Source organism: Chiloscyllium punctatum, chromosome 9 (assembly GCF_047496795.1).
Source record: "Chiloscyllium punctatum isolate Juve2018m chromosome 9, sChiPun1.3, whole genome shotgun sequence".
Classification (NCBI taxonomy): Eukaryota; Metazoa; Chordata; class Chondrichthyes; order Orectolobiformes; family Hemiscylliidae; genus Chiloscyllium; species Chiloscyllium punctatum.
In genome coordinates, this window is record NC_092747.1 from 75038716 (window position 1) to 75066674 (window position 27959).

At 43.7% G+C, this 27959-nt stretch overlaps 1 protein-coding gene across 1 annotated transcript in view; it reads left to right on the top strand.

Annotated features, from left to right (window-relative positions):
• The window catches only part of LOC140481513 (piwi-like protein 4), a 153707-nt gene that overhangs the window by 107032 nt on the left and 18716 nt on the right, over positions 1-27959 (top strand). The window contains exons 13-16 of the mRNA XM_072577831.1: positions 4621-4721; positions 10502-10572; positions 20035-20188; positions 26032-26295. Of these exons, the coding sequence (XP_072433932.1) occupies positions 4621-4721; positions 10502-10572; positions 20035-20188; positions 26032-26295 (590 nt within the window). The remainder of the gene's footprint in view (positions 1-4620; positions 4722-10501; positions 10573-20034; positions 20189-26031; positions 26296-27959) is intronic.

The window sequence follows — 27959 nt, forward strand, 5'->3', positions numbered from 1 at the left end:
TCTCCTCTCGGGGAGGAGAGTCGACATTTCGGGCATGAGCCTTTCATCAGGAATGTGGGGGGGGGGGGGGCGGGGAAGGGGTCTGAGAGACAAATAGTAGGGTGGAGGTTGGGGCTGGGGCACAAGGTAGGTGGGATGGTGATAGGTGCATCTGCGGTCCTCATTTCCTCTTTAGAAATAGTGAATACATTGGTAGTTGTATTCTAAGATTGTATAGACTCTGAAATAGTTCCTATAGATTGGAGGATAGCTAATGTAACCCCACTAATTAAGAAGAGAGTTAGAGAGAAAACTGGATATGTGAAAGGGAAGTTATGCTTGGCAAATCTGCCATAATTCTTTGAGGTGCAACCAGTAGGATGTTAGCTATGAGGAAAGGCTGGATAGACTAAGTTTGTATCTCTGGAATGCAGGAGGTTGAGGGGCAACTTGATAGACATTTATAAGTTTGTCAATGGCATAGATAGAGTGGAAAGTGTGAGGGTTTTTCCCAGGGTGGAGAGGTCAGTTACTAGGGGACACAGTTTCAAGGTGGGGGGAGGATGTTTAAAAGAGATATACGAGGCTAGTTTTTCACATAAGTGGTGGTGAGTGCCTGGAACATACTGCTAGAGAATGTGATGGAGCAGACATAATAGCAGCATTCAAGAATCAATTGAACAAATAAGTGAATATGAAGGGAATAGAGGAATATGGATCTTGTAAGTGAAGGCACTTTTACAGAGGAACCTCAATTATCTGAACATTGATTATCCGAATTTCGGATTATCCAAACAAGATCGCAAGGTCCTGATGCTTGGCTAAACTGTGTTATCCAGCATTCAATTATCTGTTTAGTAACAGCAGGAATGAAGCTGTTCTCGAAGCTGTTTGTACATGTGTTTCAGCTTTTGTATCTACTGCCTGATGAAAGAGGTGGAAGAGATTAAAAGCAGGTGGGAGGCATCTTTGGTGATGTTGGCTACCTTTCTGAGGCATCAAGAATTGTAGATGGAGTCAATGGATTATTATTTGAAAGGCTATAAGCTAAGAGAGGGAAATGCGCAATGAGACATGGGTGTCCTCATACAGGAATTGCTGAACGTAAGCATGTAGGTGCAGCAGGCCGACAAAGAAGGCAAATGGCATGGAGCCTTTATACTGATTGGATTCAAATATAGGATCAGGGGTTTTGTGCTGCAATTATACATGGCCTTGATGAGACCACACCTGAAACATTGTGTACAGTTTTGGTCTCCTTACCTGAGGAAGGATGTTCTTAAAGAGTGAATGCAGCAAATGTTACCAGATTAAGATCTGGGATGATAAATGAAGAGTGATTGAATTGGCTGGGATTATATTTGCTGCAGTTCACAAGAATGAGGCCAGGGTCTCAAAGATACCTACAAAACTTTAACAGGACAGCATTGATGCACAAAGGATATTCCTGTTGGAGAGGTAGTCCAGAACCAAGGGTCACAATCTAAAGATATGGCATAAAGAATTTAGGACTGAGATGACAAACTTCTTTGCCCGGAGAGTAGTGAACATGTGGAACTTGCTACCATAGAAAGCAGTCAGAGCCGATATATTCAAAAAGTGTTGTGCTGGAAAAGCACAGCCATTCAGGCAGCATCCAAGAAGCAAAAGAGTCAACGTTTCAAGCTTAAGCCCTTCATCAGGAATGAGGGGGTGGCTCAAGAGTGCTAAGAGCTAAATGGGAGGAAGGTGGGGCTGGGGGAAGGTAGCTAGGAATGTGATAGGTGGATGATGGTGGGGGTAAAGGTGATAGGTCAGAGAGGAGAGTGTGGCAGATAGGTGGGAAGGAAGATAGATAGGTCGGACAGTTCAAGAGGACGGTGCCAAGTTGAAGGGATGAAGGTTTGGATCTGGGATAAGGTGGGGGGACGGGAAATGAGGAAACTGGTGAAATCCACATTGTTCCCATGTGGTTGGAGGGTCCCAAGGTGGAAGATGAGGCATTCGTCCTCCAGGCATCTGGTGGCCAGTATTTGGTGTTGGAGGAGGCCCAAGACCTCCATGTCCTTGATGGAGTGGGAGGGAGCGGGTGTTAGTCAACTGTTCACCATCCTCACCCACTCCAACCTCTCACCTTTGCAAAGTGCAGCCCTCCACTCTCTCACCTCCAACCCCAAACTCACCATCAAAACAGCAGACTGGATGGGAGAGGGGGGCGGGGGTGGGGTGAGGGTGACATGCAGTGGTAGTTTGGTACACCAGCCTCTACACCGCTGAAGCCAGGCACCAATTTGCGGGCACTTCCTCTACTGCCCCCTTGACCACAACTCCAGCTCCCATCACCAAACATCATCTCATATACCATCCACAACCTCATCGCCTCAGGGGATCTCCCACTAACATCCTCATAGTCCAGGAACCCGCACCATCCAGTTCTACCTCCTCAAAATTCACAAACCTGACTGCCCCGGACAACCAATCGTCTTGGCCTGCTCCTGCCTCATCGAGTTTATCTCTGCATACCTTGACACCGTCCGGTCCCCTTTGGTCCAGGATCTCCCCACATGTTTGAGACACCACCCAAACCCTCCACTTCCTGCATGACGTTCGTCTCCCTGGCCCCCAATGCCTCATTTTCACCATGGACATCCATGGACAAGAGGTTGAACAATTCGTAAAGTTCACGAACACCTTCCACCCTGACCTCAAGTTCTCCTGGACCATTTTGATCAACTCCTTCCCCTTCCTGGACCTCTCCATCTCCATTTCTGGTGACTGACTCAACATGGACATCTACTTCAAACCCATCCACTCCCACAACAGCCTGGACTACATCTCCTCCCACCCTGCCTCCTCTGAAAACCTGATCCCGTATTCCCAATTCCACCATCACTGCTGCATCTGCTCCCAGGAGGACCCCTTCCACCACAGAACATCTCAGATGGTGTCCTTCATTAAATACTGCAATTTCCCTTCCCATGTGGTCGATGATGCCCTCCAGTGCACTCCTCCATTTCCCATCCAATTCCAGCAAGGACAGAACCTCCCGGTTCTCACCTTCCACCCCAACAACCTCCAGATACATCGCATCATCCTCTGCCTTTTCCACCACCTACAAACAGACCTCACCATCAGCAATACATCTCCCCTCCCACCCCTATCTGCATTCCCGAGAGATCGTTCCCTCTGTGACTCCCTTGCTAGGTCCACACCCCCACCAATCCGCCCTTTCCAGGAGCTCCCAGAACCTTCCCCTGCCACAGCAAAAAGTGCAAAATCTGCATCCATGCCTGTCCCCTCACTTCCATCCAAGGCCCCAAAGGATCCTTCCACATCCGACAGAGATTTACCTGTACTTACACACACATCATCTACTGTGTCCGTTGCTCTCGATGTAGTCTTCTCTACATTGGGAGACAGGATGCCAATTTGCGGAATGTTTCAGGGAACATCTCTGGGACACATGCACTAATTAACTCCACTGCCCTATGCCCAAACACTTTAATTCCCCCTCCCACTCCACCAAGGACATGCAAGTCCTGAGCCTCCTTCTCTACCAAACTCTAGCCACCCGATGCCTGGAGGAAGACAGCCTCATCTTCCGCCTTGGGACCCTCCAACCACATGGGATCAATGTGGATTTCACCAGTTTCCTCATTTTCCCTCCCCCTATCTTATCTCAGATCCAACTTTCCAACTCAGCACCACCCTTTTGAACTTCCTACCTGTCCATCTACCTTCCTACCTATTCACTCCACCCTCCTCTCTGACCTATCACCTTCACCTCCATCTTCATCTACCTATCACATTTTCAGCTACCTTCCCCCTCACCCCACCCCCCTCCCATTTATCTCTCAGCCCCCTTAAGCCACCAGCTCATTTCTGATGAAGAACTTATGCTCAAAATGTCAACTTTTCTGCTCTTCAGATGCTGCCTGACTGGCTGTGCTTTTCTAGTGCCACACTCTTTGACTCTGATCTCCAGTGTCTGCAGTCTTCACTTCTTCAAGGTCAATATATTACATGATTTCAAGAAGGAGTTGGATATAGCACTTGGGGCTAATGGGATCAAAGAATGTGGAAGAAAATTAGGAACATGATGATAAGGCATGATAATATTGAATAGCCTCCTCCTACTTCTCTTTTCAATGTTTTTTATATATAAGGAGAGAACAGGGTTATGGCATTGAGCTGGATCGCTATGATTATATTCAATGGTGGAGTAAGTTCACTGGGTAAACTTCCTGCTCCTATTTTCTATTTTTCCACCGTACTACATGTGTGTCTTTTTGGATTGCTGATTCCATTTTCATTTTGTGAATTGGAGCATGTAATGCCATTATATGAGTTGTGAAAGAAATTTATGACCAAATCACTGGCATCTATTACAAGGACCAAATGATTAGGTGTCATCTACTGTCTATTGAGAACCTCTGCTTGCTTGCAACCCCATCTTATGTTTCAGTTGCACTCCTAGATGTACGAAAGACCCTGTGATTCAAGACTTGTAGAGGAAGTAAACTCATATATAATCAAGCTTACTGCCCATTTTACACACAGCTTTTAAAATATTTTTCCTAAATGTAGTCTGATTATTAATGTCTATACATTTGAATCATGAGGGTTTTGTGGTAATTACATAAATTAAACATTATTTTGCAGTTAAAATCTTTGATGGTAATTGGCATTGACATTAACTTTGACACCCTGAGAAAAGGGATATACGTTGGATTTGTTGCAAGCATCAACAGTACAGTCACAAAGTAAGTTCTGTTTTAACTCTGTTCAGAATTCTGCTTCATTAAGTATTGCATTTACAAAGCAACTTTCAGATTACTTATCCTCGTTTGTTTATTCATGTAATATAAATGGTCAGTGATGAAACCAATATTTTCACCCATTCCTAATTGACTTGGAGAAGGTGTGGTGAGCTGCCTTCTTGAATCTTTACAATCCATTTGGTATATCTATTCCCACAGTTTGTCAGAACTTCTGGGAAAGGCAATGAATGATCACATCAGACACAGTCACTTCTTATATCAGCAGCTGTTGGGTAGGAACATGGGTAAGTGTGAAGTGTGTGCAGTAAGTAGGATGAGCCAATCGGGATGGATATGGATATTTGGGGGCTCACTAATACCCTCAGGCTGAGCCTGGAAGCTATTGGCAGATCACTCACTGTCACTTTCTATCATGTTGGAAATCAAAATGCTCAGTTTGGAAGAAAATGGCTATGAACACACTCAGAGTGTGTGCAGGAGTGACTCATCCTGTGAGGGAGAGGGCTGCAGCAAAACTGATCACAGGTCTTCTAAAAGGAAAGAACGTTCTCCACAGTCTTATACAATATATAGCACAGAGGTTGCCTGCTCTCTGGCCATCCTGCAGTATTGATCCTGTGTGTGTGTTGCAGCCCCTAGCACAGCCACAACTGGACAACTCTGATAGCTGATCTTTGTGCACAGAGAAACCGACCATTGGAGATGTTGAATGAGGAGGGACAAGATGTAAGCGTGACCCAATTCTTTGCATTTGCATTGTTTTCCTGGCTTCCAGATGGCGTGTAGGCTGCCAGCGCTGATCTCCAACCACGGAGCCTCATCTGTGGCCACAAAATGCTGCCTAATGGTGTGATAATATGTTTAGCACCAACAAAGACTCAACCACATGAATCCTAACGTCAGGAACATTTATGCATTTATCACGTGTGCCACAATGTGCCCTCAATTTATTCTCTTCTGTTCAGTAAGAACAGGGAAGGTGGTAAAAGGGGGAGTTGTGGCATTGTTAGTCAAGGACAGTATTACGGTGGCAGAAAGGATGCTGGAAGATAGATCTTTTGCGGTAGTATGGGCTGAGGTTAGAAACCGGAAAGGAGAGGTCACCCTGTTGTGAGTTTTCTACAGACCTCCAAATAGTTCCAGAGATATGGAGGAAAGGATAGCCAAGATGATTCTGGTTAGGAGCATTAGTAACAGGGTAGTTGGTATGAGGTCTTTAACTTTTCAAATATTGACTGGAAATATTTTGTTCAATTACTTTAGATGGACCAGTTTTTTGTCCAATGTGTGCAGGAAGGTTTCCTGGCACAGTATGTAGACAGGCCACCAAGGGGTGAGGCCACTTTGGATTTGGTACTGGGTAATGAACCAGGCCAGGTGTTAGATTTGGAGGTAGGTGAGTACTTTGTTGATAGTGACCACAATCCGGTTATGTTTACTTTAGCAATGGAAAGAGATAGGTATATACAGCAGGGTAAGAGTTATGGCTGGGGAAAAGGCAATTATGATGCCACTGGGCAGGATTTAGGATATATAAGATTGAGATGGAAACTGCAGGGGATGGGCACAATTGAAATGTGGAATTTGTTCAAGGAACAGCTACTGCATGTTCTTGATAAGTTTGTATCTGTTCGGCAGAGAGGAAGTGGTTGAGCGAGGGAGCAGTGGTTTATTCAAGAAGTTGAATCTCACATTAAGAGGAAGAAGAATGCCTATGTAAGGATGAGATGTGAAGGCTCAGTTAAGGCACTTGAGAGTTACAAGTTAGCCAGGAAAGACCTAAAGAGAGCTAAGAAGAGCCGGGAGAGGACATGAGAAATCATTGGCAGTGAGGATCAAGGAAAACCATAACTTTCTATAGGTATGTCAGGAATAAAAGAATGACTAGAGTAAGATTAGGGCCAATCGAGGACAGTAGTGGAAAGTTGTGTATGGAGTCAGAGGAGGTAGGAGCAGCACTAAATGAATATTTTTCATCACTATTCGCAATGGGAAAAAATGTCATGGAGAATACTGAGGTACAGGCTAGTGAACTAGATGGGGTTGAGGTTCACAAAGAGGAGGTGTTAGCAATTCTGGAAAGTGTGAAAATAGATAAGTCTCCTGGGCCAGATGGGATTTATCCTAGGATTCTCTGTGAAACCAGGAAGGAGATTGCAGAGCCTTTGGCTTTGATCTTTATATCATCATTGTCTACAGGAATAGTACCAGATGACTGGAGGATAGCAAATGTTGCCCCCATTAGAGAAGGGGAGTAGAGACAACCCTGGTAATTATAGACCAGTGAGCCTTACTTTGGTTGTGGGTAACGTGTTGGAAAAGGTTAGAAGAGTTAGGATTTATAATCATCCAGAAAGGAATAGGTTGATTAGGGATAGTAAACACGGTTTTGTGAAGGATAGGTCATGCCTCGCAAACTTTAATGAGTTCTTTGAGGAGATGACCAAACAGGTGAATGATACTATGGTGTATATGGATTTCAGTAAGGCATTTGATAAGCTTCCCCATGGTAGGCTATTGCACAAAATACTGAGGCATGGGATAGAGGGTGATGTCATGTTTTGGATCAGAAATTGGCTAGCTGAAAGAAGACAGAAGATGTTGGTTGATGAGAAGTGTTCATCCTGGAGTTCAGTTACTAGTGGCAAGGATCTGTTCTGGGGATGCTGCTGTTTGTCATTTTTATAAATGACCTGAATGAGAGCATAGAAGGGTGGGTTAGTAAATTTGCAGATGACACGAAGGTTGGTGGAGTTGTGGATAGTGCTGAAGGATATTGCAGATTACAGAGGGACGTAGATAAACTGCAGAGCTGGGCTGAGAGGTGGCAAAAGGAGTTTAAAGCAGAAAAGTGCAAGGTGATTCACTTTGGAAGGAACAACAGGAACGAAGATTACTGGGCTAATGGTAAAATTCTTGGTAATGTATATAAGTAGAGAGGTCTTGGTGTCCATGTGTATAAATCCCTGAAGATTGCCACCCAGGTTGACAGGGTTGATCAAAAGGCATCTGGTGTATTGGCCTTTACTGGTTGGGGGATTGAGTTTTGGAACCATGAGGTCATGTTGCAGCTGTACAATACTCTGATGCAGCTGCGCTTGGAGTATTGCATGCAGTTGTGGTCACCAATTTCTCAGAAGGATGTGGAAGCTTTGGAAAGGATTCAGAGGAAATTTACTAGGATGTTGCCTTGTATGGAGTAAGGTCTTATGGGGAAAGGCTTTGGGACTTGAGGTGTTTTCGTTAGAAGAGGGTTGAGAGGTGACTTTAATTATGACACATAAGATAATGAAAGGGTTAGATAGGGTGGACAGTGATAGCCTTTTTCCTCAGAAGGAGATGGCCAGCACAAGGAAACATGGATTTAAATTGAGGGGTGATAGATATAGGACAGATATCAGAGGTAATTTATTTACTCAGAGAGTAGTAGCGGCATGGAATGCCCTTCCTGCAACAGTAGTAGACTCGCCAACTTTAAGGGCATTTAAATGGTCATTAGATAAACATATGGATGAAAATGGGATAGTTTATACTGAATCAGCTTCAGATTGGTTCACAGATCAGCGCAACATCAAGGGCCAAAGTGCCTGAATTGTGCTGGAATGTTCTATGTTGTATGTTCTCTGTTCCTTCTCTCCCCCCAGCTACATTTTAGTGTGCTTACTGGTTCCACGGATGGAGTGGCAGGCGACTGCTTGACTGTCAAGCTTGTTGGCCCTGAGGATCTTCTTGCTGAGTGCAAGTTGGCCGTCCTTTGCTTGGACTTTCAAAGATCAGAGGTGGACAGGCTGGGTGGACATGGAGTTTCCAGGCACTTCTACAGTGTCTTCTATGGAAACCACCGAATGACCTCTCTGTGGCTCCACCTCTGTCAGCCTTTTGGCACCATTCTCTTGTGAGGAGGGGTCATCTGGATTAGGGTCACAGTTCTCAACCGCTTTAGTCCTATGGATGAATGGGTAGGGCATGGGAGTCGAGATGTGTGCATCTCCCTGGCAGCCCCTGAAGGTACTGGACCTAGCTCCCCATGGCAGCCATCAGTCTGCCCAGGGGAACAGACAGATGGTTGCATGACTCATAGCATTGTTGTAGCTTCTGTGCAGTGAGGGCCATTGCATCCAGTGTCTCCTGCCTGGTCCTGCCCACTTATATCAGGCTTCCAAGTGCCAGCAGCCTGGGTCATTTCTCCTTCAGTCAGCTGCAGTGCTGTTGCTGTGAGATGCTTCACTCTGTTAGGCTGAAAGTGTCTGGTTCTTTAAGGTCTGATCAAAATGTTTACAAGAAGACAAGCACTTCAATGTAAAACAAATTTATTACTTTAATCTGCATAGTATATACTCAAGACAAGACATATGCAAACTCATGAGTGAATGTATTAGCTTAAACCTCATAATATACATATATTTGTACAAACAAACAAGTCTAATATCACCTTCTACCTATCAGAGACAATGGCGGTGGTGGCAGTCGGAGCTCTGTCTCAGATTCCATGGCACCAGACTCTCAAATCCCAGCCTGATGGTGAAAAGTTCAATGAGTGAGGCAGAGTTCCTGATATTTATTCTATTCTCAATCTAAGATTACATGCTGAATCCCCGTTTCATAATAACTTCAGTACTTTTCCATCCCTCAAAATCAGTTGAAAACAAGTCCAGGTGGCCCCATTTAGACCACACAAGCAGACAGTCCCTAAAAGTTAGGCATCTTCCTCCGAAGCAAAACAGGCCATTATTCTGAATCTGGCCTGTCTTTCATTTACTTTTTCCTTTTTATTTCAATTGCTAATTGTCATGTCCAGTTAACCCTTAAAGATTAATGATATTGACCAGGGCTGGAACTGGTTAAAACTTGAATGGAGAAACTGTGAGTTACTCAAGTTGAATGAGTGTCAAAATATGAGCATGGTAACAGTCACAAACACAGTGGCTGCTACCCAGGCCAAATAGGAAAGGGAATGCAATCCTGCTACTTAGTTGGAGGATCTGGTGCTTAGCAACATGACGTAGATGTCCTTATTTGGAAGACGACTAAGAGGATCAGGGATAAAACAAAGCATGATGAAGGATCTGCAGTGCACTTCTGGAGAATAACAGCACACAAGCAACCTCTTGCCAGGAGGCAGGATGAAAACAACAAAGGAACTGCTCAGCTTGGCTAGCTGACCATTCCCAGGTAATGTGTTTCAATTAAATGCAGTATTAAGTTAGTAGAAGGATGACTTAACAACTTATGATTTATATTTAGGAATATTTTTGATATTTGAGACTTGAGAATAAAAGAGTGAATTGGTTTAGTTGAAGCCTTCTATACTTGCTATCCTACAGTATCTTATTGCTGAAATGTTGACAACATGTAGAGAAAACTGGCAATACATTGTTGATAGGGAATTAGTAGCAAATATCTGAACGATTTGCGATGAGGATTGTCCTATTTCTGTATTTCCTGTACATTTCCACTGTCATTCAGTGTGATGCAAGAGACAGAATTGATTTTTAGTATGAGCAATTCTTAATCCAAAATGACATTACTTGATTTGAACATGTAATTTGGCATTTGATTTTTTTGTGCCAGTGACGAGTTAATTCCCAATTCACTCTATCTGATATGTGAACATTGATTCAAAGTCCAGCCATTTAAAATTGCTTTTATCCTGTTTTCCTATTGTTGAATCAATCTTGTATGGGTTAATCAGAATGGTTCATAAGAGAGAATTTGAAATAAAAGTATTACATTTGATTGACTGAATGGATGGTTTTCTGCAGATGGTTGTCTCGCTGTATCTTCCAGTCTTCCAGTGCGGAGGTAGCTGATTGTTTAAAAGTTTGCATGAAAGGTACTGATTTTTATACCTTTTAACATATTTAGTCTCATAAAATTGAAGGCTGTAAATTTTGGTTGGTAAAGGATATACATATAGTGGAATTTCCACCACCCCCCCCACCTAATCCCAGTTCCAAACTTCCTACTCAGCATCACCCTCACGACCTGTCCTACTTGTCCAGCCTGCTTCGCACCTATCCGCTCCACCCTCCTCTCTGATCTATCACCATTACCTCCACCCCCATCTATCTATTGCACTTTGAGCTACCTTCCCCCCCCAGTCTCAACCCCCTCCCAATTTATCTACCACTCCCTCAGCTCACAGCCTCATTCCTGATTAAAGGTTCTTGGCTGAAAAATCAATTCTCTTGCTCTTCGGATGCTGCCTGACGTGCTGTGCTTTTCCAGCACCATACTCTTGACTCTAACCTTCAGCATCTGCAGTCATCACTTTCACCTCATAGTTCAGTAACCCAGGCCAGTGTTCTGGGGACATGGTGTGATGATATATTCCTTTAAGAGAGATTTGTTCTGTCCTGTTTCTCTTGGAAAGGGTGTTGTAAACCTGGTGTTGAGGTGTAGACGTCAACAGAAAGCATTAAATATATATTTTTAAAAATTAGACAAAAGAATCATGGTGGGTAGAGTCGGGTTCTCTCAAACCCAGGGTTTTAGTTTTGCTTTCAGTTGTTCACGTGGGGTTTTTTTGGAGTTGAAGATGCTAGATACAGCTGTCTCTCTGCTGCAACGAAGCTTGAGTTCTCTCTCTTCTGCCAGATTCATTCTGTCAGTGTTCCTTCTGCTGGCCTGGAGGAATTGGCCAATCTGTTTTGCCGAATTTGTCTTTTAGAAAGGGTCTGTTTGAGATGCTGCTATTTTGGAACAGTTGATGAGTAATAGTTAAAATTTGATAGAGTTGGGGATTCAAGAGAAGACTGAGGAAGCTTTGGGATTCAGTACTCTCTGAAGTATCCAGTGGTGCCTTGAATCACCTTAGATGGATCCATACATCTCTTTGACACATCGGAGAAGACAAGAGACTTTGTGGACAAATTAACCTAATCTGAACAGTATGTATAAATAGTAGTGTTGTTTGGGTATGTCTTTGTCATTTTGTAAAAGAAACAGAGGAAGTCTGGTTGGAGCTTCCTTTTTTTTTCTATTGATAATAATTTGGTTTAAACTATGTTTGGCAGTGATTGAAATGTGTATTTTCAATTTCTAAGTTAAGATATACCAAAGGATGTATGGGGTATTTACCCTTTTGTTTCTTTAAAAACTTTGTTTTATTCATGGTGTGTTTACTTTCTATGGTATTCTATGGTGTGTTTACTTTCTTTTTTGCTTGTGTTTGCGGTATGGCTGTAGCGGGGAGAAGTGAAGGTGAGTGGGATGGTTAGATGCCTACTTATGGGCAGTTTGGAATGAATGGTTGCTCCCTCCGAGCAGGGGGTGAGTTCAGTGCCGTTGACACTTTATATGTTGGCTTTTTTTTTGGTTTTTGTTTTTAATTTTTAATAGTTTTGTAGGTTTGTTAACAGTAGTGGTCTTGGTTTATGCAGTTTTGATGTTCGGTGGATCATGTGACACTAAGGCTCAGCGATTTGTGGTTCCAGTTCCTCCTCTTTGGAATTTAAATGTTATTGCAGAAGGTTATGGCTAATAACTTGATTAAATGGTGTACCTTGAATATCAAAGAAAGTCACTCACCAATTAAGAGGAAGACAGTACTCTTGAGTATTAGAAAGGAGAAGGTGGATATTTCTTTGTTACAGGAGACACACTTGGATGACAAGGAGCATTTGAAATTACAGCAGAATGGCTTTGACCAAGTTTATTTTTCATCAATAATACCAGAAGTAGGGGAGTGGCTATATTGGTTAGGAAAAATCTCCCATTTAAGTTACTAGAGTGTGTTAAAGACACACATGGGAGATTTGTAATTCTTAAAACTTTGATAAATGGTGACGGATATGATATTTTAAATGTTTATTGCCCTCCAGCTCATCCCCTTAAATTTTTGGTAGATGCATTTTCTAAACTGATAAGTCTTGAGTCCTGCCACATCATTATAGGGGAGATTTTAATTGTCTCATGGATCCCACAGTAGACAGGTCCCTCTGTACAAACTAAACAATTAGTGGATCTGTGTGTGGAGTTAGGGTTGGTGGATGCCTGGAAGTGTCTCCACCTTACAGGCAGAGATTTTACATTTTATTTCCAATCCGCACAGATGTCACACCAGGATTAATTTTTTTTTCTGACCCCTGTGGCAACCCTGGACTTGGTGGCATCTTGTACGATTCGTAATATTATCATCTCCGACCATGCTCCAATGTACCAATTGGTTAAGATTAAGGACGTAACAGTGGGTTCGAGGCACTGGCGAATGGAACCCTTTATCCTCGAGGATAAGTTTGTGGAGTATTTCTGGAGGGAATTTCGGGCGTTCCTAGACGTTTAACTCAGGCTCAGTTGGTAGTCCATCCGTCCTTTGGGAAACTGCCAATGCCTATGCCAGAGGGTTAATTATTTCCTATTCCGCCAGTAGGAAGCGGCAGAAGGGTAAACAACAATGTCTCCTCGAAGCATGGTTGAAGGCAGCCGAGAAGGCTTACTTTGACCGACCCTCATTGGTCAAACTACAAAGGATTACGGCGCTGTGGGCTGCATTGAATTCCATGCTCATGTAGATGGCAAAGAAGGAGCTTGCTTTTGCAAAGCAAAGGTTATATGAGCATGGTGACAGGCCAGGAAAATACTTAGCATATCTCGCTAGGAAAAGGAGTGCCCCACAAGTCATTATGGCAATTATGGAATGGTCTGTGAACCTAACAGTGACTCTAAAAAGATTAATGTGGCATTCCAGAGATTTTTAAGTTATACCAATCTGAGGGTTGTGAGGAGAGGTGAGGTGAGGAAATGGAATTTTTTTTAAGAATCTAAATTTCCCGGGCGTGACCCCCCTGAACAAGAGTCCTTTCTCAATGCCCCCTTATTAGAGCAAAGAAGTGCAGGAAGCTGTGAGGCAGCATCAGAGTGGAAAGGTGCCCAGTTCTGACAGAGTTCCCAGCGAATTCTATAAGAAATTTATAAGCATACTGTCAGGCCTGATGCTCAATATGTTTAATGATTCATACAGTCATGATTGTCTCCCTTCATCTCTGAGAGAGGCCAATATTTCACTTATTCTTAAAAAAAGGAAGGTCCTGGAGGATTGTGCTTCGTTCAACCCCATTTCACTCTTAAATGTGGACTTTAAAATCCTCTCTAAGACTCTCACATTAAGGTTGGAGACCTTCTATTGTTAAAGATGATCAGATGGGCTTCATTAAGGGCCGCAGATCCTCCAATAATGTTAGGAAGCTGCTTAATGTAGTTCAAGTCAAGCATGTCAACAACAGTTAATAGAGAGATTGGTGATTTCTCTAGATGCATTTGACCGAGTTGAGTGGCCAAAACTTTTCTATACTCTGGAGCAGTTTGGTTTAGGCGAAGTCTTTATAAGATGGGTAAAGGTTCTCGACAGTGACTCTCTCGCGGCGGTCATCACCAGTGGGGTACAATCAAGTGATTTTAACATTTTTAAGGGCTGTCCCCTTTCACCACTACTTTTTATGTTGGTGATTGAACCATTGGCGGAGGCCATTCGTGGGGATCCCAATATTATTAGCTCCAGAAGTGAGGTCAAAATGACATAATATTTTGTAGTATGTGAATGATGTCCACATTTTGTTTGTCAAATCCAGCAGTGTCAGTGCCTCACCTGAACAATGCATCTGTGTGTTTGGTGCTTTTTCAGGGTACAAGATTAATGTTGAGAAATCAGAGGCTATGTTTAGTTAAATAGCTAGTTTTTGTTTTATTCTATATTTTTCTATATATGTTTATACATTTGTATGTGAGGGTGGGTTTGGTTTTTTCAGTTTTTTTTGTACTGTTTGAATTGTATTGCTTTGTATTTGTAATATTAAACAATCTATTTTTTCCAATAAAAATATATTTTAAAAAACTGACAGTGTTAAAGCTACGCTAATTTTTTTTGTTTGTATTTTAACTGGTGTAAGAATAACAAGTGTGTTTTACTTACAGCCTGGTAGCTTGATCAGTCGAATCACCCCTGAAATAGAGCACCTTACATTTGCTTTTAAATAACATAAAAGCTATGGGCGAGGCTATCTCCTTGATATATTGAGTGTTTTGGTTTGGTCTATAACAATGGGTTGAAATTTCACCATGGCAAGTGGTGCAATTTGATTTCAATAAAACTCTGGAAAACTGCCTCACCACTGTCGATTGTCATAAAAATCCATCTGGTTCCCTTTTAGGGAAAATCTTTACCTGGCCTTGCCTAGATATGGTTCCAGCAATGTGGTCTCCTTTATATTCTTGTGATCAAATATAGATTGAGTGTCCAGTTTGCAGAACATGACTGTTCATGCCATAGGAATGACCTCTCATTTCAAAAAGCCTCCTTGTCTCATGCTAGCATTTCTGTCTGGACATACTGCAATGTTCCAATGGAGCAACACTTCATTTTCCACTTAGGCACTCCACAGCCTCAAGCTGTCAACATTAAGTTCTATGATTTCAGAAACTGACAACATTATATCTGATTAGATTAGATTCCCTACAGTGTGGAAACAGGCCCTTCGGTCCAACAGGTCCACACCGACCCTCTGAAGAGTAACCCACCCAGTCCCATTTCCCTCTGACTAATGCACCTAACACTATGGGCAGTTTAGCATGGCCAATTCACTGACCTGCACATCTTTGGACTGTGGGAGGAAACTGGAGTACCCGGAGGAAACCCACGCAGACACAGGGAGAATGTGCAAACTCCACACAGAAGGTCGCCCGAGGCTGGAATCAAACCTGGTGCTTTGAGGCAGCAATGCTAACCACGGAGCCACCATGCTGCCCCATAAGAAAAATCTGTTCTCCATTTTCCTTAAATGCTCTTATTGGAAATATTACAATTGAACCCCTCAGGACAACCTGAACCTGCCGCAATTTGGACTCAACCAGGACAACCTGTACCTGCTACAAATCCGAAGCCTCCAAAAACAGACCTCCCTCCGGATCCTCCACTCCACGCTTCAAGCCATGCACGGCCACGTACACTCCCTGCAGTCAGCCCTGCCCCCGCTCAAGACAACACTCTCCCAGACCTGCAAAGGACCTTTGCTGTTCTACACTCCTCTACATTGGGGAGACAGGCCGCCTATTTGCGGAATATTTCAGGGAACACCCACACCAACCAACCCAACCACCCCGTGGCTGAACACTATAGCTCCCCCTCCCACTCCACCAATGACATGCAGGTCCTTGGCCTCCTCCATCGCCAGACCCTGGCCACACGACGCCTGGAGGAAGAGCGCCTCATCTTCCACCTAGGAACCCTCCAACCACACGGGATGAATGTAGATTTCTCCAGCTTCCTCATTTCCCCTCCCTCCACCTTATCTCAGTCCCAACCCTCGGATTCAGCACCGCCCTCTTGACCTGCAATCTTCTTCCCCACCCCCTCTCCGGCCTATCACCCTCACCTCCTTCCACCTATCGTATTCCCAGCGTCCCTCCCCCAAATTTCCTCCCCCCCCTACCTTTTATCTCAGCCCGCTTGGCACACCAGCCTCATTCCTAAATAAGGGCTTATGCCCAAAACATCGATTCTCCTGCTCCTCGGATGCTGCCTGGCCTGCTGTGTTTTTACAGCACCACATTTTTCAACCCCACATCCAAATCACTGATATGGATTGTGAATAGCTGGGGCCCAAGCACTGATCTATATAGTATCCTACTGTTCATCTTTTTTTTCCCCCTAGAGTCTCCTTTCTGCCTATTAACCAATCCTTATTCCTTACTAGTATACCCTCAATCCCACTCACTTTAATTTTGTTTACTAATTTCTTGTGTGGAATTTCATCAAAAGCCTTTGTAAAGTCCAAATAAATCACATACACTGATTTCCCATTGACTCTATTAGTAATATCCCCAAAACTTCTATCAGATTTGTAAACATGAATAAAAGAGAACTGCAGATGCTGGAGACCTGAAACTCAGCAGGCTTGGCAGCACCTGTGAAAAAAGCAGTGTTAACATTTTGACTTTCTGAAAAGTCACCAAACTCTGCTTTCTTCAAACAGATGCTGCCTGACCTGCTGAATTTCACCAGCAATTTGTTTTTGACCAACATGATTTCCCCTTCAGAAATCCATGTTGATTCTGACCAATTATTTTCTAAATATCTAATTATCACATTCATGAATAGTAGATTTTAATAGTTTCCCTGTTTCCTGCTAATGTCAAGCTAACCACCCAGGTTGATAGTGCTGTCATAAAGGCATATGGTGTGTTTGATTTTATTGGTAGAGGGGTTGAGTTTCGGAGCCATAATGTCATGCTGCAAGACTGTGGCTGCGCTTGGAACATTGTGTACAGTTCTGGTCACCCCATTACAAGAAGGATGTGAAAACATTGGAAAAGGTGCAGAGGAAATTTACCAGGATGTTGCCTGGCCTGGAGGGAAGGTCTTATGAGGAAAGACTAAGAAACTTGGGTCTGTTCTCATTGGAAGGAGGCTAAGAGCGATTTGATAGAGACGTACAAGATGATCAGAGGATCAGATAGGGTAGACAGTAAAAGTCTTTTTCCTAGGATGATGACATCATCTTGTACAAGGGGGCATAGCTATAGATTGAGGGGTGATAGATTTAAGATAAATGTCAGAGGCAGGTTCTTTACTCAGAGAGTGGTAAGGGAGTAGAATGCCCTGCCTGCCAATGTAGTTAACTCATCCACATTAGGGAGATTTAAACAATCCTTGGATAAGCACATGGATGATGATGGGATGATGTGGGGGGATGAACTTAGATTAGTTCACAGGTTGGCGCAACATCGAGGGCCAAAGGGCCTGTTTTGCGCTGTATCATTCTATGTTCTGCAGGTGTGATCTATATGGACTTCAGTAAGGCGTTCGACAAGGTTACCCATGGGACACTGATTAGCAAGGTTAGATCTCATGGAATACAGGGAGAACTAGCCATTTGGATACAGAACTGGCTCAAAGATAGAAGACAGAGGGTGGTGGTGGAGGGTTGTTTTTCAGACTGGAGGCCTGTGACCAGTGAAGTGCCACAAGGATTGGTGCTGGGTCTTCTACTTTTTGTCATTTACATAGCATGTAAATTTGCGAGCATAAGAGGTACAGTTAGTAAGTTTTCAGATGACACCAAAATTGACGGTGTAGTGGACAGCGAAGAGAGTTACCTCAGATTACAACAGGATCTTGACCAGATGGGCCAATGGGCTGAGAAGTGACAGATGGAGTTTAATTCAGATAAATGCAAGGTGCTGCATTTTGGGAAAGCAAATCTTACTTATACACTTAATGGTAAGTTCCTAGGGAGTGTTTCTGAAGAAAGAGAACTTGGAGTGCGGGTTCATAGCTCCTTGAAAGTGGAGTCATAAGTCGATAAGATAGTGAAGAAGGCGTTTGGTATGCTTTCCTTTATTGGTCAGAGTATTGAGTACAGGAGTTGGGAGGTCAGGTTGCGGCTGTACAGGACATTGGTTAGGCCACTGTTGGAATATTACATGCAATTCTGGTCTCCTTCCTATTGGAAAGATGTTGTGAAACTTGAAAGGGTTCAGAAAAGATGTACAAGGATGTTGCCAGGGTTGGAGGATTTGAGCTATAGGAAGAGGCTGAACAGGCTGGGGCTGTTTTCCCTGGAGCGTCGGAGGCTGAGGGGTGACCTTATAGAGGTTTATAAAATTATGAGGAGAATGGATAGGGTAAATAGGCAAAGTCTTTTCACTGGGGTGGGGAGTCCAGAACGGGAGGGCATAGGTTTAGGGTGAGAGGGGAAAGATATAAAAGAGACAGACGGGGCAACGTTTTAACACAGAGGGTGGTACATATATGGAATGAGCTGCCAGAGGAAGTGGTGGAGGCTGATACAATTTCAACATTTAAGAGGCATTTGGATGGGTATATGAATAGGAAGGGTTTGGAGGGACATGGGACAGGTGCTGGCAGGTGGGACTAGATTGGGTTGGGATTGCTGGTCGGCATGGACGGGTTGGACCGTAGGGTCTGTTTCCATGCTGTACATCTCTAGGACTCTATGACTCTAGGTCAGTAGTTCCCTGTTCTCCTTCTTCATCCTTTCTTAAACAATGGAGCTACAATTGCAATTTTCCAGTCTGCATGCAGCTTTGCAGAATTAAGAAAATTTTCAAAGATAATCACCGATACATTATCTCAGTAACTAGCTCTTTCAACACTTAAGGTCCTCGGGTCCCAGGGATTTGTCAACCTTCTACCATGCTATTTTTCTAATAATACTAATTTATGTTAGTTCCACACTCTCACTAGTTCCTTTGATCTTAATTATTTCAGGGACAGCTCTTGTGTCTTCCTTTGTGAAGGTAGGCACAAAATACTAATTTATAGCTTCTCTGCATTTCTCTGTATCCAAATATTAATTTTCCTGCAATGGTTTCGTGTTTGACTTTGGTTTTTTTTCCTTTCTCCACACCTTAAGAAGTTTTTGCATCTGTTTTTGTGTTTCATGGTAAATGAAGCTGGATGAAAGTTTCAGTTTCCAAATTACATTCTGGATGCCATTCAAGAGATACAGACAGTTGCACAAGCCATTTGGCATTTCCACTTCCTACTCCAGAAGAGTATCCACATGAACAGCACAAGATAGTGATCTTCCCCAAGTGGAAGCAATTCAGAATGATCTGCTCTGGTACGGTTGTGGAGATGAAGGGTGCCATCAGAATCTTGTGTGACTGCTCATCAGGTGATCCTAAAGCTGAACAAAAATGCTGCAATTAAGATGTCTGAAAACAGCTATGCAGGTCATGTACTGATAGTGAAAATAATTTAACCAGATCCTGACATGCAGTGATCAACAGCCACAGTCCAAAGATGTGCAGGTCAGGTGAATTGGCCATGCTAAATTGCCCATAGTGTTAGGTGCATTAGTCAGAGTGAAATGAGTCTGGGTGGACTCTTTGGAGGGTCAGTGTGGACATGTTGGGCCAAAGGGCCTGCTTCCACACTGTAGGGAATCTAATCTAATCTAAACTAATTAAAACAGATGGAAAAGCAGTGATTCGTTTCGCAAAGTTCTTGTTTAATTCCTAGTCAGAGTTGGAACCTCTACACAATCTCACTGTTAAGGAAGTTCAGTGGTACTGAAACACAGGACAAGAACTAGATCTCACAAGATTCAAACAACTGGTAATTTCAACTCACCCCATATTTGGACAGCTACATGGATAGGAAAGGTTTAGAGGCATAAGGGCCAAATGCAGGGAAATGGGATGGGATGAATGAGTTGGACCAATGGGTCTGTTTCCATACTGTGTAACTCTAGCTTTATTTAAATGTTTTACTTGTGTTAGTAAGAGTCTGAACTTGATTATGTCGTTTGATGATTAATATGTTATTTTATAGGTGCTTTAAGTAAATGGCTTGAAGTGAATCATGTACTGCCTAGCCGTATTGTTGTTTATCGTGATGGTGTCGGGGATGGGCAACTAATGACATTAGTTGACTATGAAGTGCCCCAAATATTGGACAGCTTCAAGATGGTTGACTCAGACTACAGGTAAGGTGTAATCATTTTTTTTTGTCAGAAATGCTACACGTGTAAGCAGTGAGCTCTAGAAATTACAATGACCATTTATATAAATACAAAGGTGCTAATATGTATGTGCATTGTCATAAAGGAAATATGCATTATTATTATCTATTCATTTCCTGTGTTTTAAAGAATAAAATGTATGTGAGCTATATGGATTTATAATTGCAATTGCAATTAGTTGTGATGTAGGATAATTCACACAAATAGTAATTTATTGTCATGGTAATTGAGGGAAACATAGTCCATGTTATAGGATATTCTTCGCTGTTTCTCAAAATAAATGCCATGGGATCTTTTATATCCACCTGAACGAACAGGTGGCAAACTAGATTAATCTCTCATCTGAAAGATGGTACTTCCAACTAAGATTCCATATAGATTTGTTGTAAAGTTATGCTAGCAAAACATCAGCCACTTAATATCAATAGACAATAGACAATAGATGCAGGAGTAGGCCATTCAGCCCTTCGAGCCTGCACCGCCATTCAATATGATCATGGCTGATCATTCCCAATCAGTATCCTGTTCCAGCCTTATCTCCATAACCCTTGACTCCACTATCTTTAAGAGCTCTATCCAATTCTTTCTTAAATGAATCCAGAGACTGGGCCTCCACTGCCCTCTGGGGCAGAGCATTCCACACAGCCACCACTCTCTGGGTGAAGTAGTTTCTCCTCATCTCTGTCCTAAATGGTCTACCCCGTATTTTTAAGTTGTGTCCTCTGGTTCGACACTCCCCCATCAGCGGAAATATGTTTCCTCCTGCCAGAGTGTCCAATCCTTTCATAATCCTATACGTTTCAATCAGATCCCCTCTCAGTCTTCTAAACTCAAGGGTATACAAGCCCAGTCGCTTCAGTCTTTCCGTGTAAGGCAATCCTGCCATTCCAGGAATTGACCTCGTGAACCTACGCTGCACTCCCTCAATAGCCAGAATGTCTTTCCTCAAATTTGGAGACCAGAACTGTACACAGTACTCCAGGTGTGGTCTCACCAGGGCCCTGTACAGCTGCAGAAGCACCTCTTTGCTTCTATACTCAATTCCTCTTGTTATGAAGGCCAGCATGCTATTAGCCTTCTTCACGACCTGCTGTACCTGCATGCTTGCCTTCATTGACTGGTGGACAAGAACACCCAGATCTCTCTGAACAGCCCCTTTACCTAATTTGATACCATTGAGGTAGTAATCTGCCTTCCTGTTCTTGCCACCAAAGTGGATAAGCATCCATTTATCCACATTAAAGTGCATCTGCCATGCATCTGCCCACTCACCTAACTTGTCCAGGTCACCCTGTAATCTCCTAACATCCTCATCACATTTCACCCTACCACCCAGCTTTGTATCATCAGCAAATTTGCTAATGTTATTGCTGATACCATCTTCTATATCATTTACATATATTGTAAAAAGCTGCGGTCCCAGCACGGATCCCTGCGGTACCCCACTGGTCACTGCCTGCCATTCCGAAATGGAGCCGTTAATCACTACCCTTTGTTTCCTATTAGCCAACCAATTCTCTATCCAATCTAGTACTTTGCCCCCAATACCGTGCGCCCTAATTTTACTCACTAACCTCTTGTGTGGGACTTTATCAAAAGCTTTCTGAAAGTCCAGGTACACTACATCCACTGGATCTCCCTCGTCCATCTTCCGAGTTACATCCTCAAAAAATTCAAGAAGATTAGTCAAGCATGATTTCCCCTTCATAAATCCATGCTGACTCTGTCCTATCCTGTTACTATTATCCAGATGTGCCGTAATTTCATCCTTTATAATAGACTCCAGCATCTTTCCCACCACTGAGGTCAGACTAACTGGTCTATAATTTCCTGCTTTCTCCCGCCCACCCTTCTTAAAAAGTGGCACAACATTAGCCGCCCTCCAATCCTCAAGAACTGACCCCGATTCTATTGAACTCTGGAAAATAATCACCAGCGCATCCACGATTTCCCGAGCCACCTCCTTCAGTACCCTGGGATGCAGGCCATCAGGTCCCGGAGACTTATCAACCTTCAGACCTAACAGTCTCTCCAACACCAAATCCTGGCAAATATAAATTCCCTTAAGTTCAGGTCCTTCAGCCACTGTTACCTCAGGGAGATTGCTTGTGTCTTCCCCAGTGAACACAGATCTGAAGTACCCATTTAATTCCTCTGCCATTTCTTTGTTCCCAGTAATATATTCCCCTGTTTCTGTCTTCAAGGGCCCAATTTTTGTCCTAACCATTTTTTTGCCTTGGACATATCTAAAAAAGCTTTTACTATCATCCTTTATATTCTTGGCCAGTTTACCTTCATACCTCATTTTTTCTCTGCGTATTTCTTTCTTACTAATCCTCTGTTGTTCTTTAAAAGCTTCCCAGTCCTCAGTTTTCCCACTTATCTTCGCTAAGTTATACTTTTTCTCTTTTAACTTTATATGTTTCTTTACTTCCCTCGTCAGCCACGGCCGCCCATGTCTCCTCCTGGAATCTTTCTTCCTTTTAGGAATGAACTGATCCTGCAACTTCTGCATTATACACAGAAATATCCGCCATTGTTCCTCCACGGTCTTCCCTGTTAAGGTATTGCACCATTGAACTTTGGCCAGTTGCTCCCTCAAAGCTCCATATTTCCCTTTATTCAACTGAAATATTGTCACTTCCGATTGTACCCACTCCCTCTCAAATTGCAGATTGAAGCTTATTGTATTATGGTCACTACTTCCCAATGGCTCCTTCACTTCGAGGTCACTGACCAATCCTGGTTCGTTACACAATACCAGATCCAGAATCGCCTTATCCCTGGTCGGCTCCAGCACCAGCTGCTCTAAAAATCCATCTCTGAGGCACTCCACAAAGTCTCTTTCTTGAGGCCCGATACCATCCTGATTCTCCCAGTCTACCTGCATGTTAAAATCCCCCATAACAACTGTAGTAACATCTTTGCGACAAGCCAATTTCAGCTCCTGATTCAACTTACATCCGACATCCAGACTACTGTTTGGGGGCCTGTAGATGACTCCCATGAGGGTCTTTTTACCCTTAGTGTTTCGAAGCTCTATCCACACTGACTCTACATCCCCTGACTCTAGGTCCCCCCGTGCAAGGGACTAAATATCCTCCCTTACCAACAAGGCCACCCCACCCCCTCTGCCTGTCAGTCTGTCCTTACGATAGCACGTGTAGCCTTGAATATTCATTTCCCAGGCCCTGTCCCCATGAAGCCACGTCTCAGTTATCCCCACAATATTGTATCTGCCAATTTCCAAAAGAGCCTCAAGCTCATCCACCTTGTGTCTAATGCTTCGTGCATTCATATATAGAATTTTTAATTTGTTACTGCTCTCACCCTTCCCCTCAACCCTTATTTCACTCAACTTTACAGCATGATGCCTTTTCCAGTTTTCTGCCTCCTTGATACAGTTGTCCTTCTTGACTTCTCTTGTTCTAACTACCCCTTCAATTTCCTTTTTAAACATCCAGCTTGTCCCCTCCCCCCCGCTACTTAGTTTAAATGTAGCGGTGTTGCAGCAGAAAACCTGCCTGCCAGAATGCTGATCCCTGATCTATTAAGGTGCAAGCCGTCTCTCTTGTAGAATTTATGGTTACCATAAAATATACCCCAGTGATCCAAGAACTTGAATCCTTGCTTCCTGCACCAGTTCCCCAACCACACGTTCAAGTCCATTATCTCCCGGTTTCTGGCCAAACTAGCCCGAGGAACTGGAAGCAAACTGGAGATAACCACCTTGGACGTCCTGCTTTTTAGCCTTCTTCCTAGTTCTCCGAAGTCTCGCTGTAGTATGTTCATCCTCTTCTTCCCGACATCATTTGTGCCGACGTGTACCACCACCTCGGGCTCTTCACCCTCGTCCTTGAGGATTTCCTGCACTCTGTCTGTGATGTCTTTCACTCTAGCACCAGGAAGGCAACACACCATCCTTAAATCCCGTCTGCTGCCACAAAAACCCCGGTCAGTTCCTCTCACGATGGAGTCCCCTTTTACCACGGCTCTGTGCGATGTCCGACTCTTCCGCTCTGCTTCTGCGGCAACTTTTGATTGACAAACATGGCCGCCTTGCGAACTGGCAGTGTCATCAGACTCTACTGTTTCCAAAAGCTTCAACTTGTTCCTGACAGGTACTTCTCCCGGCGTCTCTTGCACCTGTCTCCTCTCTGCCTTCCTCATCGTCTGCTCTCTTCTGCTCTCTTCTGGCATGATTGGTGTAATAACATCACTGAAGGTCTTGTCCAGAAAGATCTCGTTCTCTCGGATGAGCCTAAGGTCTTCGAGTTCTTTCGTCAGTGCTGCAATATGCTCGGTCAGTTGCTGAATGTGCGCACACTTTCCACACATATACGAGCCAGACACACCAGAGTCGTTGACCTGCCACATCAAACACGTAGCGCACTGAACCAGCTGAGCAGTCATGTCTTCACCCTCTTCAACTGTGGCGTAATCTCTTACTCAACCTCCTTATCAAGATTCCTGAGCTGAAGCCTCACTCTTTGATCTAAACTTCCTTAGACCCTCTTCCTATGGCAAGTCTGTGGACTCTTAATTAAGGTTAGAGGAGGAGGGAGGGAGGGAGACCCTACTTTGTAGGACCTGGGGTTTAGAACACACCCACTCTAATAACAATCACTTACCTTCCCGACCGGCTTTGCGCTCCGTCTGAACTTCCACCCAGCTCCCGCCGCTCTCTCCATGACTAATGTGATATACAATCATAGAGGTGTACAGCACGGAAGCAAAGGGTCCAACATATCCGTGTCAACAAGACATGCAAAATAAACCTAGTCTCATTTGCCAGCATTTGGCCCATAATGAGATGAGCAGTGAATAAATACATGAGATAACACACTGAAAGATTCGGTTTGTGGAACATCCCAAAATTGACACTTAGCTAATTTTTGGTAAAATTCAGCCCATACATTTTATATGTGCATGCAAATTGCCATTTTATATATTGAATTATTTGATCAACCAATCCTGGCAGCATCCTTGTAAAATCTTTTATGATCTCTTTCAAGTTTCACAACATCCTTCCTATAACATAACAGAACTGAATGCAGTATTCTAAAAGTGGCCTAACCAATGTCCTTTACAGCTGCAACATGACCTCACATCTCCGAGACTTGTTGGCTGACCAATGAAGGCTAGCACACTAAATGCCTTTTGCACTGTCCTATCTACCTATGACTGTACTTTCAAGGAATTAAGAACCTGCACTTCAAGGTCTCTTCATTCAGCAACACTCCCAGGACCTTACCACTAAGTGTACAAGTCCAGGCCTCATTTGCCTTTCCAAAATGCGGAACCTCACAATTAAAAATTAATAATTAAACTTTTTCTGCCACTCCTCAGCCCATCACCCTATTTGATCAAGATCCTGTTGTACTCTGAGGTAACTTTCTTCACTATCCAGAACAACTCCAATTTTTTGGTGTCATCTGCAAGCTTACTAACCATAACTCCTACGTTCATATCCAAATCACTTATATAAATGACAAAAAGGAGTGGACCAAGCACCAATCCTTATAGCACAACACTGGTTGCAGGCCTCCAGTCTCAAAAGCAACCATCCACCACCCTCTGTTTTCTACTTTCGAGCTAGTTCTGTGTCCAAATGGTTAGTTCTCCCTGTATTCGATGTGACCTAAGGAAGGTGTTTCCCAAGTACCACCAGAACATTACCTGCCCCACCAGGGTTCTGAACATTTTAGACAACTGCCATACCACTGTGAAAGGTGCCACTGCTCCATCCCCCGCCCTCATTTCGGGAACTCCGACCACAATACCGTGTTTCTTCTCGCGGCTTACAGGCAAAAGCTCAAGCAGGAGACCCCCTCGCAGATACAGGTCCAGTGCTGGTCGGAGAAGGCAGAGGATCAACTCCAGTGCTGTCTGGAATCAGCTGATTGGGCCATGTTCAAACAGTCCGCAGGTACCTTGGATGGGTATGCCACCACCGTCACAGACTTTATCGACAAGCATGTGAAGGACTGCATACCGAGGAAGTCAATCCGGATGTTCCTCAACAGGAAACCCTGGATGAATCAGGACATACAGAACCTGTTAAACACCAGGTATGAGACCTTCAGATCAGGAGACCTACACAAATATAAGGAATCCAAGTGTGACCTTTGCAGAGCCATTAAGATAGCCAAGGACCAATACTGATCCAAACTAGAGACCCAGACAGACACCCAACGACAATGACAAGGAATGAATGACATCTTTGGTGTCATTCATAGGCTAGATGTTATCTACCTAGACTTCCAAAAGACCTTTGATAAGGTGCCTTACAGGAGGCTGCTGAGTAAGGTGAGAGCCCATGGTGTTCGAGGTGAGCTACTGGCATGGATTGAGGCTTGGCTATCTGACAGAAGGCAGAGAATTGGGATAAAAGATTCTTTATTGGAATGGCAGCTAGTGACAAATGGTGTCCCGCAGGGTTCAGTGTTGGGGCCGCAGCTGTTCACTTTCTACATTAATGATTCGGATGAAAGGACTGGAGGCATTCTGGCGAAGTTCACCGATGATAGAAAGTTAGGTGGACAGGCAGATAGCACTGAGAAGGTGGGGAGGCTGCAGAAAGATTTAGACAGTATAGGAGAGTGGTCCAGGAAATGGCTGATGAAACTTCATCTGAGAAAATGTAAGGTCTTACACTTTGGAAAAAAGAATACAGGCATGGACTATTTTCTAAATGGTGAGAAAATTCATAAAGCCAAAGTACAAAGGGATCTGGGAGTACTAGTCCAGGATTCTCTAAAGGTTGACTTGCATATTGAGTCCGTGATTGAGAAAGTGAATGTAATGTTGTCATTTATGTCAAGAGGGTTGGAATGTAAAAGCAGTGATGCGCTACTGAGACTTGATAGAGCTCTAGTTAGGCCCCATTCAGAATATTATACCCAGTTTTGGGCCTCACACCTCAGGAAGGACATACTGGCACTGGAGGGTGTCCAGTGGAGTTTCACGTGAATGATCCCTGGAATGGTAGGCCTAATATACAAAGAACAGCTGAGGAGTTTAGAAGGTTGAGGGGAGATCTAATAGAAACGTACAAGATGGATTAGAAAGGGTGGAGGCTGCGAATTTCTTCCTGTTAGGTGGGGATACTAGGACCCGTGGGCACAGCCTTAGAATTAGAGGGGGTCAGTTTAACCGGAAATGAGGAGACATTTCTTCAGTCAGAGCAGTCGGCCTGTGGAATTCATTGCCACGGAATGCAGTGGGGGCCGTGATGTTAAATGTCTTCAAGGCAGAGATTGATAACTTCTTAATTTCGCAAGGAGTTAAGGGCTACAGGGAGAGTGCAGGTAAGTGGCTTGAAATGCCCATCAGCCATGATTGAATGGCAGAGTGGACTCGATGGGCCGAATGGCCTTACTTTCACTCCTAGGCCTTATGGTCTTATTAAAAAGGGACATTGCAAGATAGAAAGTTCTATCCAGAGAGTTCTTCACCCAGAGAGTGGTGGGGGCATGGAATGCGCTGCCCGTGGGAGTGGTAGAGTCAGATTCATTGGCGACCTTTAAGCGGCATTTGGATAGGTACATGGATGGGTGCTTAATCTAGGATAGAAGTTCGGCACAACATCGTGGGCCGAAGGGCCTGTTCTGTGCTGTATTGTTCTATGTTCTATGTTCTATGTTCTATAGCAGACGATGACACATCCCTCCCAGATCATCTGAATGCTTTCTATGCTCGCTTTGAGCAAAATTTTGGCAAAGAGGTAACAGCT